At 41.4% G+C, this 23760-nt stretch overlaps 1 protein-coding gene across 1 annotated transcript; it reads right to left on the bottom strand.

The window, feature by feature from the left end:
- Positions 1-408: 408 nt before the first annotated feature.
- On the bottom strand, positions 409-23352 carry esamb (endothelial cell adhesion molecule b). The gene is made up of 8 exons (XM_060943467.1): positions 23349-23352; positions 23089-23246; positions 14005-14206; positions 12688-12843; positions 9476-9520; positions 4938-5060; positions 4722-4842; positions 409-832 (listed from the first exon to the last, which is right to left on the bottom strand). The coding sequence occupies exons 1-8, from the start codon at positions 23350-23352 to the stop codon at positions 409-411; spliced, it is 1233 nt and encodes a 410-aa protein (XP_060799450.1).
- Between the last annotated feature and the right edge of the window lie 408 nt (positions 23353-23760).

The following is a 23760-nucleotide window of genomic DNA, read 5'->3' as shown; positions in this document are numbered from 1 at the left end:
TTTTAAATGAAAACTATGGTTCAGACTGAGAGATCTGCCGATGGCCCTTAAAGAGTCGGGCTGCTGAATGTAGAAACTCCTGAGCAAAGAAGAGGCACAAGGTAACATTTAACGTAGAACACACCTAATACACAACTGTTGTCAAATCACTAACAAGAACTGAACTGCTCCCATCAACATCTCTAACAGCATTAAAGATTTTTATTTTTTTTTTACTTTCCTGAATTTTGTTTCTGGTAATTAGAAAAATAACCAAAAACAGAATCTGTCAAATCAAACAGAGTTGTGACCCGTGTCGAATTCTGACATAAATGAAAAATACTGTCTTGATGAGATTCAAGAGAAAATCTTCATCATCAAGTCCATTTGCTCCACTCGGTAGAACCTGGAAAATTTGACTTGACTGGACTAGATGAGTGAACCGGCCTGTTTCTGAGCAGGTACCATGACAGGCACAGCGCCACAGAGTGGCATGGATCTGACGAGTACAGGGTTGGGGCATGGTGCCTGCAGCTCAGCTTCATCAATCCTGAGTGTGCAGCTGTTCTTTGGTTGGTGGTGCTGTTGGGAATGGGTCGGCATCTTGACATTGTAGCCAGGCAGCCCATGGAGAGGATTGGGCTTGACTGGGTACAGATGAGTGCCTCCTGAAGAAGTGAGAATGGAGTCACAGCCCCCAGGGGAGTATGGGTAATAGTTGTTAGGCATGTGAGGAGGATCTTGAGGAACAGGACTGTTGGCTTTCGAGGACAGAGTGCCATTCTTGGAGATAATCTCTGATGTGGTAGTACTCTTAGCCCAGGAAACCCGCCTTGGAGCCTGGGCATCCTCCCTGCAATGAAGCAAAGAAGAACACATCATGCTTTTTATCTGTTTTTATGTTGTCGTTTACTCATTTCCCTATCAGCCTCATTTTTCTTTGTCATGCAATTAAGACAAAAGGAGATCCCTAAGCATGTGAAGGAGTTGGGTGTTTTTTCTGCCTAATTTGGTCTTGGTCAATTCCCACCCATCAACCAGCTCTCCCCCGATTGCTGGGTTTCAGTCACGTGACTTTTCTTAGCGGTTTTACCAGAAGTGGAATAGCTGGTGGTCTAAAGGCTGCCGTAGTGCAAATGACGACTAGCGATAACTTATCAGAGTATGCTCGTAATCTAGAAGCCACTGCTGGCTTTAGATCTATTCAGAAGATTGCTGTGTGCAATGGAATCGACCCCTACAGTCTGGGAAAGAAGGATTTGTCATATGATCTCTAAAACTACCCTTCAGTCGAGTTCCCCGACATCTCGAACTATCTGGTGTTGCAGACGTCCTTCTACACCGCAAAACAGATGAAAGCGTGGAAGAGTATGGAGGCTTACAACTTTTTTGTATGTGGCTGGGTAAAGGACCTCGGGATCAAGTCGCTACCCAATGAATCCTGTCTTGTTTTTGCCCGTGTAAGTATGTTTTTTTTTTTTTAAGCTTTTCGTTCGCCTCTTTACAACGAAGCGCTGCAAGTTGAAGTGAAAACAAACAACAGTTGGTTTGATTCTCACTTGCGTTGGCTCTTATCCATCCACCCATCCATCCATTATCTGTAGCCGCTTTATCCTGTTCTACAGGGTCACAGGCAAGCTGGAGCCTATCCCAGCTGACTACGGGTGAAAGGCGGGGTACACCCTGGACAAGTCGCCAGGTCATCACAGGGCTGACACATAGACACAGACAACCATTCACACTCACATTCACACCTACGCTCAATTTAGAGCCACCAGTTAACCTAACCTGCATGTCTTTGGACTGTGGGGGAAACCGGAGCACCCGGAGGAAACCCACGCGGACAGTATGCAAACTCCACACAGAAAGGCCCTCGCCGGCCACTGGACTCTAACCCGGACCTTCTTGCTGTGAGACGACAGCACTAACCACTACACCACCATGGTGTTGGCTCTTATCTCTCAGGTAAATCATTCACAAAGATCATCAGAAACCCCTTTAAAGACCTGGATTTTCGTTAAACAAGACGGAGAAGTGATCACGGTGCATTGTAACTGTACGGCTGGGTAAGAATTTTGTTGCGACCTTCATGCATATGGACTTTGTGAAGAGTAAACAAAGAAACAGCTGGGGACTTTAGTGCTTTGTGACTAAAAAAAGTACCGTAAAATAACGACACACAGCAAGAAAAGTACTTAGAAAACCCTAAGGCCATAGCTGAGAGGGAAATACAAACCTTTCACCAAGTGATCACTGCAAACTCGAGCATGCTTCGACTCGGCTCCCTTCGATTTCACTGAGAGGTTCAAAAGCCACCTTTCTCAACGCCTTTTTGTGAAATCCTGTGCTCGTTCCCCCTTTTTCACAGGGAACCATGAACCACTTATATCAGTTTCACGGTTTGATCGATTCTAACAACCTAAAACAACGCAAGCGTAAGGCGTTTTTCATGTGAGCAATGCACCTTCTCCGTACAAACGCTTTGTCAACTGAGCTTTGGTAGACCACCAGCTAAAGTTTTGAATAACTAATGAGGCGGATGTGACGTCACGTGAAACCCAGCAATTATACAGCCAATGACTGGGGAGGGTAAGGGCTAATATGTGCTTCCTCCAAGCCATGTGAAGCCAGCCAACCATATACAGGGCCGCTGACAGCTTTGGCTGGGCCCGGGACAAAATGCTCTGAATGGGCCCCCCCTAACAACCCCCTCTTATCCCAGTCTCTACTCACTCCAACCCTTAAATGACAGGTATTCAAAAACCATTCAACCATTTCATTTTAGCATCTCAACATTTTTAGTTTTAACATTTCCTTAGTCTGCAACTATTCAGGTGCGAAATGCAATGCGCCGGACTTTTGTTGTGCGTGCGTGCGTACTGTCCAGTGTGAAAAGCAGAGAAGAACACACCGCTTGAGAAATGGCGGGATATGATTGCGGGCTAATGTGAATATTCTTAGCTTCAATCAGATATATGAAACACAATGTTATTAAGCTGTTGTGGTTATGAAATGATTCAATGCCCTGTGCGTTTGATATGGTGTTCAGTGTGACTTGCTCTCCTCTCGTTTGTAACATGAATTGCGCGCCGCGCGTGCCTTGGTTGGGGTTACTTTACGGGGCTGGAAAAAGTTGGCTGTGTCTTACCCAGTGATGGGAATAACGGCGTTAGAAATAAACGGCGTTACTTTTTTTTATTAACGAGTACTCTAACTAATTACTTTTTACATCGTTATAACGCCGTTCCCGTTACTTATAATAAAATACTATGCGTTACTTTATTAAAGCTGTTCTCATCTGGCACGCTGCTCGTTCAGCCTTTCTTTACTCTGCTTTTGTGTGGGGCGGGGAGACACGAGACAACGGCACAGTAAGCCAATCAGAGTAGATTTGGACAACATACGTAGGTAGGCCACGCCTACTGCACGCTCTTTCAATCGGAAGACACAGCGATGGCGAGCGGTCAGCCCAGCACTGCGCTTTCACATTGGAAATACAGCCATTACTTTTCATTACTTGAAATAAAAGGCAAGAGTGTTTACATGCAATGCACATTATGTCGAGGAACAAAGCGTTTGTCCTCGTCAGTGGCCAGTAATTAGTAACATAATTTTAATAACGACAAAAATATATTACATTTGATAGATGTCTTATCTCACATTGTCCCACAAAAACATTAATATAGTGTAGATAACATTACTAATTGGTTCTGTTAAGTGTCCATTTCAGTCATTAAACACATTTAACATTCACTTTTATTATGATTACACTAATTGAATTTGATTTTTTTTGAGGGGGAACAAAATGTAATGGAATAATTACTTTCCCTGGTAATTAGTTACTTTTATGACAAAGTAACTCCGTTACTAACTCAGTTACTTTTTGGGAAAAGTAACTAGTAACTATAACTAATTACTTTTTGAAAGTAACGTGCCCAACACTGGTCTTACCTGGCTCAGCTGCCCCACTGCCTTTGCTAGTACCTGCTGCATCATCCGAATCTTTTTTAAAATATTTATGCAGTGAGCCCCTGAGCCTCTTGGTTTCTTCTTCTCTTTTTCTCTTTTCTTTTCCTTTCTGTGCTCCTGACTTGTGCATGTTGGCAAATGGCACGCACGCTGATTGTCGAAGCGCTATGATCGAACGATGTCGTTTTTTTCCCCTTAATCAAAGAGTCAGACCAAACCATTTTTGCATTAGGGGTGGTAGGGGGTTCTTGACGCCTTTTTCAAAGACAATAAAGGCAAAAGATCTAGAAATCATTTATTGAATGCAAATATAGCACATTTCTCCCCCAAATCAACACATTTTGAAATGAAATAAAATAATCGCAACTTCATGAGAGCCCAGTTCTGGCCCCCCCCCATTCCTGGGCCCGGGACAACATACCCGTTTGTCCCCCCCTGTCGGCGGGCCTGACCATCCTGACCATATATTTTCAAAGTGCTGCCTATGTTGCAAAACACACTCGGAGTAAAGTGCTATCAACCATCTTCAGCAAACATGAGCTCACAGATGGCCACGGTTGGCTAGCATCACTATGATTGATCCCAAGAGAAAGAAAGCATGGCCAATTGTACTTCCTTTGCTCTTGGCTGTGTCATTGTCTCATGAGCTCCGGACAACAGAGTGAACGCTTTTCTGTTGCACGGCTAAATAATAACCAAAACATGTGTGTTAAAACCATCCTACTGAAACAGCTTGCAAGGAGTCTTCAGTGAGAGAAGAAGCTGGTGCTCACTTGATTTCGTTGGCCATTTCCTCTTCTGTGTCACGTTTCCTCCAGAAGATGAAGACCAGAAGCAGGATGAGGGCCACAACCACGGCAGCAGTGACTCCTCCTATCAGCCAGATATTGCTGGCTGCAGAAGAATATACACTTCAGTTACAACAGCTCCGTCTTATCTAGCAGATGCAATCATACAAGATGCTTCTTCATGCTTGAGTTAGTACTTACGAGTGGTGACTTCCAAGTTGATGTGGCAGCTGTCGCTCCCAGCTGTGTTGCTGGCCTTGCACACATATTTTCCTGACATGCTTTTGGTCAGGTTTCTCAACCTCAGGGTGCCCAGCCTCTCATCTGAAAAGATATCACCATCCACACATATTGAACATCATGCTCTTTGTATTAAAGTTCATAAGTTTACTTTTCTGCTTTACTGCATTACTCTAATAAATATAAGAATGTCGGGTCATCATTCTAGTCAAACAAATCAGTCTAATTCAAATAAAACCATGGGATCGTATTAGAATCAAGCAACAACACTCTTCATACAACTTTCTGCTTCACTAGGACGAAGACGGCATGTATTAAGACGGCACAAATGCAGTCAAACTACCAGACAAGGTTTAAGGCCCTGTCCACACAGCAACGGATTCAGGTGACTCCGATACAATTGCTTATCGTTTAGGCCTGGTGTCCACACGGCACCGGCGTTTTGGGTGCCCAAAACGCAATCTTTTTGAGAACGGGTCCCAGAGTGGAAAGATCTGGCAACGTTGCTGTTGCGAAGTCGTCTGGATGAGTAGAACGGATTTGTTTACGATGACGTCACAACCACATGACTGTCAGTGCTTCACGCCGGGTAGAAGTGTAACGAACTCAATGCGAGTTGTCAACAAATCCTATAACTTGGTTCATGAAACGCGCTTACAAAATATTTTCACTGTGAATATTTATTGTGTAATGGTGCAAAGTGAGAGAGAGAGAGACTCTGCCCTTAGGGCAGAGTCAATCCCGCCAGCAAAAATAGGGAAAAAAAGGAGCGATCTCACCTCTTCAGATGTTGGTTTAAGTCCGACAATACATTCCTCAAAAAGGGCGTAGAAGAGCAAATTAATCCATCAACGTGTAGCATTCAATTTATTCCGGACCATTAAAAACGCCGCCTTCTGTGTAGAATCATACGTCATCCTCGCCGCCATATTGGATAGGTCAAAGCGGAGAATAAAGATTAGCTGCGTTTAACTGTACCAACAGGTTTGCCGTCCAAACGAGATCACATGGGATTACCTTTCACAGGTGAGACTGGAAAAATACTTTTCATTGTATTTGGTCATTATAATGTAATTTTACGAACAGATTTTCCTGACTTTGTGGCTAATATGAAGTCTCGCGCATAATAGTTTATGCGCATGCGTCCTTACTTCTTCTATTGTTCTGGTGTCTCCGAAGGGACCGTCTTACAGCGCCCCTAGAGGTGTGGCATGTGTATTGCATCGTTTTCAGCAAGCGTTGCGTTGCCATATGGACCTGATATTTTACTGATCGTTGCCCATTTGGACGCGATATTTTTTTAAATAACATCTCGTTGCCGTTGTCGTGTGGATGTAGCCTTAGTGTTTGGTAAGGAATTATGGGATTTAACACTCACTAAATGCCCTGAAATCCATCCCTCAATGACTGGCCTGAGTGGCAGCCAATAAGTTCAAATAAGCTAAAATAACGCCTGAATCACTCAAACAGTTTCAAGAGAAAATTACTAGCAGTCGTCACAGTGACGAATGTCTTTGTCATCGTTATCTTGAGTCATCTTTTATGAAATCCCTCCACAAATCCCTCCGTTTGCCGAAATCCAACCGCAGAGAAGAGACGGTGGGAAGCCAGAGTGTAAACTATGAGCATGTGCTCATGATCAATAAAAATCAACTACACATAATGACCAAATGAGCACCAAGCTTTTGATCAATCGCAGTGCATCTTAATCGGCATGGTGTGGTGGTGTAATTATCCCTGCATGAACTGAAAGATGGCGCAGTTTAAACTGATGAAGTTTTTTGAACAGGCTTCTTCGAGCACTGAAGATGATTCAAGGGCTGAAACAGGCACAGGGGAGGCATGTTCAGAGTCCCTACTGTCCCCGAGCACATCAGATAGCGTCAGTAATACAGGGATCGGTAAAAAACACTCAGAGCCTCGATTGTCCCCGAGCACATTGGACAGCGTCGGTAATACAGGGATCGGTAAAAAACACTCAGAGCCCTGATCGTCCCCAAGCACATCGGACAGCGTCAGCAATACAGGGGTCAGTAAAACACACTCAGAACCCCTACTGTCCCCAAGCACATCAGACAGCGTCAGTAATACAGGGATCGGTAAAACACACTCAGAACCCCTACTGTCCCCAAGCACATCAGACAGCGTCAGTAATACAAGGGTCAGTTAAAAACACTCAGAGCCCCGACCGTCCCCGAGCACATCGGACAGTGTCAGTAATACAGGGGTCGGTAAAAAACAAATGCTCAGAACCCCTACTGTCCCCAAGCACATCAGTAATACAGGGGTTGGTAATACACTCAGAACCCCTACTGTCCCCAAGCACATCAGACAGCGTCAGTAATACAAGGGTTGGTTAAAAAAACTCAGAGGCCCGACCATCCCCAAGCACATCAGACAGTGTCAGTAATACAAGGGTTGGTTAAAAAAACTCAGAGGCCCGACCATCCCCAAGCACATCAGACAGTGTCAGTAATACAGGGGTCGGTAAAAAACACTCAGAACCCCTACTGTCCCCAAGCACATCAGTAATACAAGGGTTGGTTAAAAAAACTCAGAGGCCCGACCATCCCCAAGCACATCAGACAGCGTCAGTAATACAAGGGTTGGTTAAAAAAACTCAGAGGCCCGACCATCCCCAAGCACATCAGACAGTGTCAGTAATACAGGGGTCGGTAAAAAACACTCAGAACCCCTACTGTCCCCAAGCACATCAGTAATACAAGGGTCGGTATAACACACTCAGAACCCCTACCATCCCCGAGCACATCGGACAGCGTCAGTAATACAGGGGTTGGTAAAAAACACTCAGAGCCCCGACCGTCCCTTAGCACATTGGACAGCGTCAGTGGGTCAATTAAAAACACTCAGAGCCCTGACCATCCCCGAGCACATTGGACAGCGTCAGTAATACAGGGGTCGGTAAAAAACACCAAAGTGAAAGTACTGTCAGCCAGCAAGCGACTGAAGGGAGCTATGTTTCGGGCAGCGTGGCGTGTTGAATCCCTGCGGCTAACGTATGATGAAAAACGCGGTATCATTCTGTGTTCGGTTCATAAATCGGTGGGAAATTCAGATTCCTTCACTGTTGGTTGTTCCCAGATTCTTCTCGACTCTGTTCAATTGTAAATCAAGTTTTGTGCTGAAGTACAGGCTAAAGGGAGTCCTAATATCTCTGTAGAATAACTCCCTGCTAAAATAACCTTCAGTAAGCTCAAACTCAAGAGGTTTCTTTGAGCTTGATGGTGCACAGGCCACCCAAAATCAAGTCTTTCTTATTAGATGCTGGAGTGGAGCCCAAATTTGATCTGTAACGGAGAGGCCTAGCTGTATCTGTACAAATATTTAAATTGTGCCAGTTTGGTTGGTATAAACCTGTATTAAGTCCACTATGATAAGTCAGTAACTAAGAACAATTTACAGACTAAGTGAAGAAAAAATAAGACAAAGTGAAGAAAGTTATTATTTGACTTGATTTTTCAAGGAAAAAATTGGAGAATATTTTTCAGAACCCAAGGGGAACGCTGGATCTACGATCTCTAGGTTGGATCTACACACTCTAGATTGGACATGGCTCTACTACATTAATTAAGCACAATTACTGCTTTAAGCTATACTTTCTTATCTCCCACTTTAATAGGAACACCCGTACACCTGCCCATTCATGCAATTATTCAATCAACCAATCATATGGCAGCAGCACAATGCATCATCCCATGCAGATACAATTGAAGAGCTTCACCCAATGCTCATATCGAATATCAGAATGGGAAAAAAAATATGATCTCCGTGCCAGATAGGTTGGTTTGAGTATTACAGGAACTACTGATCCCCTGTTTCACACACAACAGTCTCGAAGGTTCATACAGACAGATGTAGGAAAAAACAAATAAATATCCAGTTCGTCTGGCAGTTCCATGGGCGGAAACACCTTGTTGATGAGAGGGGTCTTAGGAGAATGGCCAGATCATTTTGAGCTACCAGGAAAACCACAGTAACTCAAAGAACAACTATTTACCCGTATGATAAACAGAAAAACATAACACGCATAACATGATGAACCTTGATCTGGATGAGCTCCAACAACATCAGACCACATTGGGTTCCACTTCGATCAGCCAAAAACAGGATTCTGATGCTACAGAGGCCATGCTGCTTTTCTGCTCACCACAGCGGTAGAGTGGTTATTTGATTTACCGTCGACTTCCTGTCAGCTCGAACCAGTCTGGCCATTCTCCCCTGACCGCTGTTTCCACCCACAGAACCTTAGTTCACTGGATGTTTTAGGTTTTTCAAACCATTCTGTTTAAACTTGAGAGACTCTTGTATGTGGGAGATGAGCAGTTTCTGAAATACTCAAACCAGACAGTCTCCTGGCACCGACACCCATACCACTGCTGATGCCACTGATGTTTAACGTGAATGTTCCTAATAAAGTGGTCGGTGAGTATATCACCTCATGTTATGAATCTATTTGAACTTCGTGTCTATTTCCTTACCCAGGTAGCCGAGCACAAGCACAGGCTGAGGGCATGACCTCCGCTCTGGGAGAGCAGTGAAGGAAAAAAAGTGATGAGAGGTTGCCTGTGTATGAGGATGTGTAAGGGAGACAAGGAAATCGAGAATGTGCTGTGTGTAAGGTTTCACTGTTTTACACTACCGTTCAAAAGTTTGGGGTCACCCAGACAATTTTGTGTTTTCCATGAAAAGTCACACTTTTATTTACCACCATAAGTTGTAAAATGAATAGAAAATATAGTCAAGACATTTTTCTGGGGCGGCACGGTGGTGTAGTGGTTAGCGCTGTCGCCTCACAGCAAGAAGGTCCGGGTTCGAGCCCCGTGGCCGGCGAGGGCCTTTCTGTGCGGAGTTTGCATGTTGTCCGTGTGGGTTTCCTCCGGGTGCTCCGGTTTCCCCCCACAGTCCAAAGACATGCAGGTTAGGTTAACTGGTGACTCTAAATTGACCGTAGGTGTGAATGTGAGTGTGAATGGTTGTCTGTGTCTATGTGTCAGCCCTGTGATGACCTGGTGACTTGTCCAGGGTGTACCCCGCCTTTCGCCCGTAGTCAGCTGGGATAGGCTCCAGCTTGCCTGCGACCCTGTAGAAGGATAAAGCGGCTAGAGATAATGAGATGAGACATTTTTCTGGCCATTTTGAGCATTTAATCGACCCCACAAATGTGATGCTCCAGAAACTCAAACTGCTCAAAGGAAGGTCAGTTTTATAGCTTCTCTAAAGAGCTCAACTGTTTTCAGCTGTGCTAACATGATTGTACAAGGGTTTTCTAATCCTCCATTAGCCTTCTGAGGCAATGAGCAAACACATTGTACCATTAGAACACTGGAGTGAGAGTTGCTGGAAATGGGCCTCTATACACCTATGGAGATATTGCACCAAAAACCAGACATTTGCAGCTAGAATAGTCATTTACCACATTAGCAATGTATAGAGTGGATTTCTGATTAGTTTAAAGTGATCTTCATGGAAAAGAACAGTGCTTTTCTTTCAAAAATAAGGACATTTCAAAGTGACCCCAAACTTTTGAACGGTAGTGTATGTCAGCTCTCGTAATGAAATGCGATGAGAACTGTGACTTGATTGTGTTCATGTAGAGTGTCTTTTTGAAACAGAAAGTCAGTGAGAGATAGTCTCGAAAGGCTTGAGTTATTTCCTCCAAAGCCAACAGCTTTCAGGATACAGCACACCTCCTACCAATTATAAAGACTCGATGGTGGCGTCGCAAATCCTCTAAATAAGAGGTCATGATTTTAAATAGAGTTGGTTTTCAACTGGGTAGGAGTTCTCACTGCCAGTTTGCCTGCAACGACTTTGTCAAATTCAGTATGTTAGAGCACAAACTTTCAGTTACCACGGATTAGAATGGTACAAGGCCGTGGAGTATTTACTACCAGAGCCAGGAGCAGTTAAAAAATGCAGTTGGCTGAGTTTGTGTCTCGTGATCTTTGCTTCAATGGTTTTTGGTGTATAGCCTAAAATATATGTGCAAGAATGTGTACTTTCTTGATATCTTAAGTTTACCGTTACCCAAATGGTAAAGTCATGCTGTAACTCAGGGCTTTGACACTAGAGGGCTACATGAGGAACGACCAGGATGTTGAGCAGCCATTTTGAAAAAATCACTGGTGCATGAATGTTGGAATTCAGGATACTGATCAGGGGTGGGTTTCCCAAAAGCCTCTTAATGCTAAGAGCATCTTAACTAGGAGAGACAGTGTTCACTGTGATGTACGTTCTACCATTTAACTATGACCTTTGTGCTGTGATGCTTTTGGGAAACTCAGGCCAGGTAAATATGAAATTTCAAGATGTCAGGGAAATTAACTGTCTTTGCCGTTACCTCCAAATGATAAAAATAACGATGCCGCATGTTGAAAGGTTAGTTAGCCAAGTAGCAAGTTCAGATGGGATAATAAATGCACAATTTGTTTATCTTTTTCTCTAAACTCAGTGACCCAAAAATGCCATGAGATGTCTTTACTGTTACCCAGTGTTGTTTTTACTGTTACTCTATAAGGTAATGGTAAAGATGTTATGGGTAATGGTAAAGACAACAACTGGGCATTATTTTTTCATAATAATGATATTTCTTGCTTTGCGAATTCATGAAATATGCTTTTTTGTCTATTAAATATATTTAGTGGGATTGTAACTGAAATTGGTGTATACAAAAATTTTTTAAAATGTCTTTACCGTTACTCGTCACATTTTCTGAGAAAGGCCCAGCTGTTGTATGATACGTAGTATAGAGGTAGCTAGGGCTTGGGAGCTGGCAGGTGACCAAACCTGGGATAAATATCTATTTATTATAGCTATTATTTATTATATATCACAATTGTACCACTCTATTTGTAATGTAAATTACAATTGAGTCTGTAATTTCTGTTTAAGGTGCAATATTTGTATATTAGGAAGGATCATTGTGTTGTATTGTCTGAGATGTGTGTGTTGACTGTATCATATTGTGACCAAACGCCATGACAAATTCTTAATACATGTAAATGTATATGAGTGATTCCACGCTTATGGGTACTGAAATGTGGGCATGAACTTATTTTTAAAAATTCACCTAAAACCATTTCTTTTTTTACCATCAGGTCACAAAACATGTAATCTTTAATGAATGATATGTTAAAAGATAACTTTAATTTTCTGAGATGTAATAAAAACATATTTATATGCCAAAGTCAGAACGTAACAGAAGTGTTGTGGACATATATATTCTCAATTTTAACAATGTAGAATTACTTTTTGAAACATAGGAAGGTGATGTTTTAGCAAATATAATTAATAAACATGTGTAGTAGAATAAACATACACATTCTTTCAATAAGATTAACATGGTATATAGCTAGATTGTAATTAATTTGTAACAGACGCGAGATGGACAATCGTAACAGAAGTAATGTAACAGACATCATTTTGGAACTCATAGGCTTGACTTTGGCATATAAATATGTTTTTATTACATCTCAGAAAATTAAAGTTATCTTTTAACATATCATTCATTAAAGATTACATGTTTTGTGACCTGATGGTAAAAAAAGAAATGGTTTTAGGTGAATTTTTAAAAATAAGTTCATGTCCCCATTTCAGTACCCATAAGCGTGGAATCACTCATATGGCAAATTAAAAAAAAAAAAAGAAGAAGAAGAATCTGATTCTGATATATGACAGTTAATGCACTCACTCAGCATTGGAGGGAAGTAGATCTCAGAGACAGGAGCAGTCCTGCTCCACTTGTACTGAGGGACAGGTTTGCCATAGCTGGACTTGCAGTGTAGCGTCACGTTTCCCTGCAGCACAGGATCCCCAGTCATAGAGCACACTGGAGTGGAAGGCGGGACTGAGAAAGCAGAGATAAGCCAAAAAACAAAGCTTATCATACATGATGATGATTAACTAATAACTAAATGTATGGTTTTCAGCCTTACACTCAAATTAGAAATGCACATTCTGCCTCATTGTATTATTTAGATCACCATAAGAGTGAATGAATGGATTCAGTTAACCAATGGGAGAGGTGTATTTATAAAGTAATCAGGTATCACAATTAAACATTCCTCCTGTCCGTGGTGATAGAGTCAAAAACAGGCAAAAGTCAGGCGATCAACAAATGAGCCAAACTAGAAGACGAAGAAGAAGAAGCATTTATTTGTCACATGCACACTCATGCACAGTGAAATTCATCCTCTGCATTTAACCCAGCTGAAGCAGTGAACACAGGAGTGAGCAATGAGCACACACACACACACACACACACACACACACACACACACACACACACACACACACACATACCCAGAGCAGTGGGCAGCTATGCTACAGCACCCTGGGAGCAGTTGGGGGTTAGGTGCCTTGCTTAAGAGCACTTCAACCCAACCTTCAGCCCAAGGCCGCCCGTGTTAACCTAACCGCATGTTTTTGGACTCTGGGGGAAACCGGAGCACCCAGAGGAAACCCACACAGACATGGGGAGAACATGCAAACTCCACACAGAAAGGCCCCCGTCAGCCACTGGGCTCAAACCCAGAACCTTCTTGCTGTGAGGTGACAGTGCTAACCACTACACCACCGTGCCGCCCGTCAAAACCAGAAACACAATTGATATCAACAAACAAACTGTATAAGAACAGTACTGGACATGGTTTTCCTTTTTTATATTTTCTCACGGACTTCACCTGAATGTGGGGTTTGACAAAAAAGATTAAAAAGGCGATCAACAAAATGAGCCAAACTAGAAGACGAAGAAGAAGAAGCATTTATTTGTCAAGTGCACACTCATGCACACTCATGCAGATTATATCTGCTGGCACCTCAAAAAAAATTTTTTTGTTGTGCACATCCATGACTTTGATCATCACTAGCAACGAACACACTACTGTCATTATGGCACTTATGTACAACAGCTTTTATGGACCACCAAACTGTGAATCATCCTAACGCTATTAAAGCAAAAAATATCAAATATTTTCATTAGCTGAGTCAAATTATTCACTGTACTCACCTAGAACATTGAGATGCAGCTTCCCGGAGAGACCTGGTGCTCCAGGAATGATGACGTTACAGAGGTAATTCCCCGAGTCGGACTCCTGCGTGTTGTTGACGTAGATGGAGAGGTTGGTAGAAGGCATAGACGCTGTAAAGCCAACACGCTTTGTGAATTCAGAATTTCCAATCCCGATCTTGCCTGAGGAAAAGGAGATGATCTGCAATAACATAGCACACGATAAGCACAGTAATCTACCAGTGGGCAGAGAACCAACATTTACCATCACTATATCCAAGTATTATTGGTTACGTTGGCCATTTAACCAACACAGTATCACCATTCTAGCATTCACTATATGGGCAAAGAAAAATAAGCAATATTTCATGAACACTTAAACAGTATGTGTCGGATTATACTTACATACTGTATGTGATCTGAAAGTACTTGTATGTAATTGACTGATGCTGTAAGTTGCTTTGTATAAGAGCGTCTGATAAATGATTAGATCAGTTCACACCTATAGCTTATGAAGCTTTTTTAGTCACACATATCACTCATGTCTCACAGAACATTTACAATGTGATAATTGTGCATTGTGCAGTTGTGTTTGTACTACAATGGAACCCATTACAACAGAACAACAGAACCAATCTGCTGTTTATTTAGGATGTCATTGCTTCAATTTGTTTTCAATTGTACTATGAGACAATTACAGCTGGTCCAATTTCCTCCCCCATGCCACACAACGACATTAATTATCTTGATAAAAGCTAAGTGCAAGGTTTCTAGTAGTGCTTACAAAATTCAAACAGTGTAAGCTTTCCCCCTACACGCTATTCTACCGTATGTAAGCCAAAGTAGCCATGCGTTGCGTTTGATGTTAGTTCTAGGGTACTTTAACACGGATATTTTTCTTAGGAATACAACTGTATAATAACTATCAAAGGAAACAAATTATGCATATACAACAAATACGAAGGAAACAAATATGCATATACGAACCCCACTAGGTAGAAAACAATTAACATCTAGTTTTTGGAAGAAATAAAACATATTGCAGAATACATCACATAACCAGAAAAGCACTCAGAGAGCGCAGACCTCCGCCAAGAATCCTTAAAAAAATTCCGGGATCCAGACGGTGATCCGGATCACCGCCAAAATTTAATGGATTGTTACTTGTACCCAGTCACACCTCTGGAAAAAATTTCAGAGCAATCCATTCATATCTTTTTCCGTAATGTTGCTAACAGACAAACCAACCAACAAACAAACCAACACTACCGAAAACACTCGGAGAGCGCAGACCTCCACCAAGAATCCTTTAAAAAAATCCGGGATCCAGAAGGTGATCCGGATCACCGCCAAAATTTAATGGATTGTTACTTGTACCCAGTCACACCTCTGGAAAAAAATTTCAGAGCAATCCGTTCATAACTTTTTCCGTAATGTTGCTAACAGATAAACAAACCAATGCTACCAAAAACATAACCTCCTTGGTGGAGGTAATAACCTCCTTGGCGGAGGTAAAAATCACTGGACCTATTAACCTGAGCTGCAGTGTTTCAACACAATGAAGCAACCAGGAATCATTTATTTTTTACAACCCCAGTTCTAAAAAAGTTGGGATGCTGTGTAAAACCTAAAAAAAAACATAATGCGATGATTTGAAAATCATGGAAACCCTCAGACATTTAACTGAAAATAGTACAAAGACAGCATGTTAGTTCTAGGGTACTTTAACACGGATATTTTTCTTAGGAATACAACTGTATAATAACTATCGAAGGAAACAAATTATGCATATACAACAAATACGAAGGAAACAAATAAGGAAGGAAACTTTTACTACGGAGCCATACAATTTTAATATGTGCAGAAAGCGGTTTGGCGTGTTGGCTTGCTGAAAGAAGGAAGGCCTTCCCTGAAAAAGATTTTGTCTGGATGGCAGCATGTTGCTCTGAAACGTTTATATATCATTCAGCATTCATGATGCCTTCCCAGATGTACTAATGCCCCCTCATACCATCACAGATGCTGGCTTTTGAACTGTGCACTGATAACAAGCCGGATGGTCCCGCTCCTCTTTAGCCTGGAGGACGTGGTGTTCATGATTTCTAAAAAGAATTTCTACTTTTGGTTCATCAGACCTCAGGACAGTTTTCCACTTCGCCTCAGTCCATTGTAAAAGAGCTCGGGCCCAGACAAGGTAGCGGTGTTTCTGGATATTGCTTATAGTATCTGGTTTTAACTTGCGTTTGTGGATGCAGTAATGAACTGTTTTCACAGACGATGGTTTGCTGAAGTGTTCCTGAGCCCAGACAGTGATTTCCACTACAGACACGTGTCTGCTTTTAATGCAGTGTCGGCTGAGGGCCTGAAGATCACAGGCATCCAATGTCAGTTTTCAGCCTTGTCTCTTGCATACAGAGATTTCTCCAGATTCTCTGAATCTTTTAATGATATTATGGACCATAGATGATGTGATCCCCAAATTCTTTGCGGTTTTACATTGAGGAATGTTATTCTTAAATTGTTGCACTGTTTGCCCACGCAGTCCTTCATAGAGCAGTGAACCCCTCCCCATCTTTACTTCTGAGAGACTCTGCCTCTCTGGGACGCTCTTTTTATACCCAATCATGTTACTGACCTGTTGCCAATTAACCAAATGAGTTTTTTTAAGATTACACAACTTTTTCAGTCTTTTGTTGTCCCTGTCCCAGCTTTTTTTTTAACACATTCCTGCCACTAAATTCAAAATGAGCATATATTTTTCAAAAAAAAATTAAATTTCTCAGTTTCAATAACTCATATGATGTATTTGTACTATTTTCAATAAAATATAGATTTTCCATGATTTGAAAATCATCATATTCTGTTTTTATTTACAACCCCGATTCCAAAAAAGTTGGGACAAAGTACAAATTGTAAATAAAAACGGAATGCAATGATGTGGAAGTTTCAAAATTCCATATTTTATTCAGAATAGAACATAGATGACATATTAAATGTTTAAACTGAGAAAATGTATAATTTAAAGAGAAAAATGAGGTGATTTAAAATTTCATGACAACAACACATCTCAAAAAAGTTGGGACAAGGCCATGTTTACCACTGTGAGACATCCCCTTTTCTCTTTACAACAGTCTGTAAACGTCTGGGGACTGAGGAGACAAGTTGCTCAAGTTTAGGGATAGGAATGTTAACCTATTCTTGTCTAATGTAGGATTCTAGTTGCTCAACTGTCTTAGGTCTTTTTTGTCGTATCTTCCGTTTTATGATGCGCCAAATGTTTTCTATGGGTGAAAGATCTGGACTGCAGGCTGGCCAATTCAGTACCCGGACCCTTCTTCTACGCAGCCATGATGCTGTAATTGATGCAGTATGTGGTTTGGCATTGTCATGTTGGAAAATGCAAGGTCTTCCCTGAAAGAGACGTCGTCTGGATGGGAGCATATGTTGCTCTCGAACCTGGATATACCTTTCAGCATTGATGGTGTCTTTCCAGATGTGTAAGCTGCCCATGCCACACGCACTAATGCAACCCCATACCATCAGAGATGCAGGCTTCTGAACTGAGCGCCGATAACAACTTGGGTCGTCCTTCTCCTCTTTAGTCCGAATGACACGGCGTCCCTGATTTCCATAAAGAACTTCAAATTTTGATTTGTCTGACCACAAAACAGTTTTCCACTTTGCCACAGTCCATTTTAAATGAGCCTTGGCCCAGAGAAGACGTCTGCGCTTCTGGATCATGTTTAGATACGGCTTCTTCTTTGAACTATAGAGTTTTAGCTGGCAACGGCGGATGGCACGGTGAATTGTGTTCACAGATAATGTTCTCTGGAAATATTCCTGAGCCCATTTTGTGATTTCCAATACAGAAGCATGCCTGTATGTGATGCAGTGCCGTCTAAGGGCCCGAAGATCACGGGCACCCAGTATGGTTTTCCGGCCTTGACCCTTACGCACAGAGATTCTTCCAGATTCTCTGAATCTTTTGATGATATTAAGCACTGTAGATGATGATATGTTCAAACTCTTTGCAATTTTACACTGTCGAACTCCTTTCTGATATTGCTCCACTATTTGTCGGTGCAGAATTAGGGGGATTGGTGATCCTCTTCCCATCTTTACTTCTGAGAGCCGCTGCCACTCCAAGATGCTCTTTTTATACCCAGTCATGTTAATGCCAATTGACCTAATGAGTTGCAGTTTGGTCCTCCAGCTGTTCCTTTTTTGTACCTTTAACTTTTCCAGCCTCTTATTGCCCCTGTCCCAACTTTTTTGAGATGTGTTGCTGTCATGAAATTTCAAATGAGCCAATATTTGGCATGAAATTTCAAAATGTCTCACTTTCGACATTTGATATGTTGTCTATGTTCTATTGTGAATACAATATCAGTTTTTGAGATTTGTAAATTATTGCATTTCGTTTTTATTTACAATTTGTTCTTTGTCCCAACTTTTTTGGAATCGGGGTTGTACATTTAATGCAGTGTCTCAAGCTTTTTGGAATGGAGTTTGTAATATGAGCAAGCGATGACTACCAGTGGAAGTGGTACAATTCCTTTTTTTTTTTTGCACTGTGAAACATTATTATATGATTTCTCCAATACAACACTTGTATTTTTGCCATTCAATTTCAGTAAATCAAATACTTTAAAACATGAAAAACAGATGGTAGAACAAAAGAAAAGCAAGACAAAATTAAAAGGAAACTCCTGCTTGAGGCTCATTCTGACACAAGTAGACAGTAACTCACTGCATAGATGCTTTTAATGTCATACTTTCTCCCTCACTCACTGTCAGTAAACACTTATCCTGGTTGTGGTTGCAGTGGATCTGGAGCCTATCTTGTTTGTGAGGCTTGGAGAAATCTAGTCTAGTCCATCTCAGGGCAAAATGAACACATACATTCATACCTAAGGGCAATTTACCAATTTACCGATTATGCTTCAGGGCAGCCATGGCCTGAAGGTTAGAGAAGTGCCCTTGGGCCCAAAGGGTTGCCGGTTCAATAAATGTGACGGGAGTTGAGTGAATGACCAGCACTTGTGCATGTTCACTGTTTCAGATGGGTTAAATGCAGAGGAGGAATTTTGCTGTGCTTGAGTGTATATGTGACAAATAAGAGGCTTCTTCTTCTAATTTATCTTTGCGGAAGCACCTAGTTGCTTATTTTTGGGAGGGAAGTGGGAGGAAACTGGAGAACCTGAGGGAAACCCACAGGGACACAGGGAGAACATGCACAGAAACTTGGGATTGACCCAGGGACAAATGGGTGGTTATACATTTGTTTGTCTAGCCATATCACTAAAGCAAAAAAAAAAACCAACCTCTAAAGACGAATGCCCATTAAACAACCAGCAGAAAGTGATTTAAGTTCATCCATAATTCCTTATCCTGTGCAGGATAAGGGATTATCCTTATAAGAAACAAACAACCATTAACACCTACAGTCAATTTAGAGCCACCAGTTAGCCTAACCAGCATGTCTTTGGACTGTGGGGGAAACCGGAGCACACCCGCACAGACACAGGGAGAACATGCAAACTCCGCACAGAAAGGCCCTCGCCGGCCGCTGGGCTCAAACCCAGAACCTTCTTGCTGTGAGGCGACAGTGCTAACCACTACACCACCATAAGCTTATACTCTAGTGTGTACACCGTTTGTTTGAATCCCTACTTTGTACATATTTTAACCCCTTCAATGCCCTTGGACGAGTTACGTTCGTCATGAAATCTTTTACCGCTGTGCGGTACGCTACTCGTCATAAACACCTCCGTTTATGTACCTTACATGGCACATTACTTTTACTTCACAGTAGTACACTACCATGAACTGGCCTAGTAGTTAGTGTGTCAACCCCTCGCTTGGGAGCTCATGAGTTCTATTCACGGTTGGGTCATACCAAAGACCATCCTAAAAATGGTACCCAGTTACTTGGAATATACAGTATGGACCCTTGGAGTATGTTGTAGTTTCAAGTACTAGTAATTCATGTTTATGGACAGGTTCTCATTGACAAGACCCATTGTCTTATGTTTTTGATTACTAAAGTTATTTTTACTCTACAACAGTGTTTTTTGAGGTTTTTCTATACAAATATTTAAAATATAAAGCTCTGAACAAGTTAGAGAAAGATTATCAAAACATCCCAATTTTGACCTATTTTTGTCCTATATGCCCGGCACATTACAATTCATTATGGGTGGCAGTCAGCGCTCGAAACTAACGGTGTCCCGATGTCCCGGGGACCATAAAAAATGTCATCGGGACACAAAATTATCATATCTGGGACAATCCCGGGACAATGGAAAAAAATAGATCTAGAAAAAAAGTTCTACATTAATATTATTTACAAAGCCGTAACACATACGTAGACATTCACCTAATTTGTCAATTTTAATTTTAAAACGTTAACAGCGAAAAATACATAGTAGCTACACTTTCGGTGCACCTGCATCAGTAGGCTACAGAGCAGCGCATTCTGTTCTAGAATCGTCGGCCGGAGTCCGCATTATATGGACTTGGAATGGAATTGCTACCGCACACGCTGCGCCGACTCTTGCCAGAACAAAAATGCTGAAGTGGTTGAAGCGGACCGACCGCGGGGAAGAAACCGAAAGCCCAGACATAACGTCTCCGGGACCTTCAGGATCCAAAGTGTCATCGCCTGGTCTGCAGGCAACGCTAGCAACTGAATGAACTTAATGAACACTGTTAGACACGTTATAAAATACAACAGGAATGATGTGGATGATATTGACGGAAGATACCGTTCAACAGAATAAGTGAGTTTTCTTGGTGTCTTTCTAGTTCAGAAAGTTTAGTCAGTCAGCAGCACAACTAGGCTCGGACCTGCCACTATGCTGATGTTCCACCCACGTTTCGGCAGCGAAAGTTCATAAAATGGATAACGGAAAGTTCATAAAAATGGGAAAGTTCATAAAAATGGATAACGGTAATGGATAACGGAAAGTTCATAAAAATGGATAACGGTCTCATCTCATCTCATTATCTGTAGCCGCTTTATCCTGTTCTACAGGGTCGCAGGCAAGCTGGAGCCTATCCCAGCTGACTACGGGCGAAAGGCGGGGTACACCCTGGACAAGTCACCAGGTCATCATAGGGCTATGGATAATGGTAATGGTGAAAATTATAAGTTGGCCTTATAAGTGCCAACAGATATTCAAGGTATAAGTAGATGAAATGAACATAAAAGGGGTCTTATTTTCAACTAAAGTGTACTGCAGATGTAGGGAGTTGAAACATTTTCTGAATGAGCTAGTTGGCCCCTTTAAATAAACGGGTATCTATTCATACAGTGAGATCACCAAAGTTTAATAAACTGAAAATGCAATAACTGTAATTTTGAAGTAGATGATGTATAGGACATGTGTCGCTTGTGTCTTGTGACTTATTGTAAAAATGATATAAAGGGTTCAAAATCGCATAGTTACAAATATAATAGTAACTTCATATGATAATATTAACCACTGGTTATTTCAGAGAGGAAAAAAAAATGGGGACACTATTGCTTCCATTCGGGACAATACAACACAGAATTCGGGACCACTGGGGGACACAAAGAAAAAAAGTTAATTTCGAGCCCTGGTGGCAGCCAAGGGGTTAAGGGTTTTATATAATAATTTTTCAAAACCCAAGACTAAAGTCCATCCTTACATTTTTGCTGTTTATCTTTATAAATGCAAGAAGCTTTCCTATTCTGATCCATGTTCATGAATTTAAGACTCCCACTCTGAAACAACAACGAAAATCACAAGTTTTGTGAAATGTGACTACGATATGGGTTGTTTTACAATCAGGGTACAAAGTTTGTCTCACAGGGGTCCAAAATTCAAATTGATTCAAACTGGTTCTTGTAGCAGTTTTTAAGTGAAGGACAAGTTAAAGAACAGATTTCAGGTAATTTTTTGACATGTGTGTATGGTAGTTTTGTGTAATCTGCTATAAGATAAAGAAGATTAAGTGTAGCTTTAAGCAGGGCTGGGAGAAACAAATGAAGTGATTCTCGGAGAGGACTTTTTTTTTTGACAATTCAGAATCCACTACTTCCATAGCGCTTTTAAATAGAAGGCTGCAAGCTTTGTGTTAGTTGTCTCTAATATTTATGTCCCAATATCTTGACCACATTTTATGATGAAAATAATCATTTTAGATATGTTATTTTATATTGAAAAATTAGCTGTCTCGGAGAGGACATTTTTTTGACACAATTACATACTAATTTGATCAAAATAGTCTAAAAACTTACTGGCATTCAACATTAAAGCTTAACTATGTTTCCAATGATATGGAACCAAATATGTGTTTTATGGTATAAAGAATGATGTAAGTGCATCCCTTTTGGAGCTACCTGTGGTCAAAAAAGCACTTTTTCTAAATGACACGAGTAATTTTGCTAAATATGACATATATTGCCATACATTCACCAAAAATAACCTTATCACCAATTTTTTTTTGCATGGTAAATAGAGCTATCACAGAGCTACAATAAACAACCAAGTTTATTTAGTCAAGCCTTTTGATATTGAAGATAAGTGTTAAATGTGATTTTTAGCTTGCGTTCCCTGATTGTAAAACAACCCATCTCTCTCTCTCTCTCTCTCTCTCTCTCTCTCTATATATATATATATATATATATATATATATATAAGCTTTTAAGGTCATGTTTTTATGTTCCAATTTTACTACTTTCAATTGTTAGAGTTTCCTAAACCAAAGACACTAACATTACCTAATGAACCAGTTTGACCAATTTATTAAAAACAATCTATTCAAAATAATGATCTGTACCGTACGTGAGTCACTAGATTTACGAGTGCAGGGTGAAAACTTCACTAGTGCCGAGCGAAACTCTCCAAACAATCCTGTCTTTATTCTCCCGCTTGACCTTGTCTGAGAAAGATTAAACGCTTATACTAAATCTTCAAATGACGTCACAGGGACTTATTTTGAGACTCAAGAACATCTGTGGCCACACCAAAAATACACAAAATACTAGAGACCCTGCTGAACTAACAATCATGTGGAGAAATCAGTGTACTTTTGCTGCCAGCACTTGTCACTCACTTGTTTGTATTCACTGGTGAGATGTTTGGAGTCAAAGTTCCAGATGACTGTATTTTTCTCGATGACGGATGTAGGCGTGTACCAGGCCTCCAGAACCACCATTCGGCCCTCGATTACTTCTATGTCTTTTCTCGGCATCTCGACTCTCTGGGAATCACCTACAATGGAGGTAAATTGGAGAATGAACATTCCTCATCATTGATGCACCTGAACACGACTGATATTAAACAAAGTTTGTGATTTAAAAAAAATCAGTTTACCCATATGAGTACCATTATATAAATCAGCTGGCTTGACATTGCTTTTAAAAAAATGCTTTGGAGCAGAAGTAGTTGGAAGTCTTTATGTCAGGGTGCTGCATTTTGTTAGGGCTCAAGCACCAAGGGTGCGAAGAGTCCTATTATATCTCATCTCATTGTCTCTAGCCGCTTTATCCTGTTCTACAGGGTCGCAGGCAAGCTGGAGCCTATCCCAGCTGACTACGGGTGAAAGGCGGGGTACACCCTGGACAAGTCGCCAGGTCATCACAGGGCTGACACATAGACACAGACAACCATTCACACTCACATTCACACCTACGGTCAATTTAGAGTCACCAGTTAACCTAACCTGCATGTCTTTGGACTGTGGGGGAAACCGGAGCACCCGGAGGAAACCCACGCGGACACGGGG

This window comes from Neoarius graeffei, chromosome 17, assembly GCF_027579695.1.
Source record: "Neoarius graeffei isolate fNeoGra1 chromosome 17, fNeoGra1.pri, whole genome shotgun sequence".
Classification (NCBI taxonomy): domain Eukaryota; kingdom Metazoa; phylum Chordata; class Actinopteri; order Siluriformes; family Ariidae; genus Neoarius; species Neoarius graeffei.
Note: the sequence above shows the minus strand (reverse complement) of the source record. Positions and strands in the feature narration are given on the sequence as shown.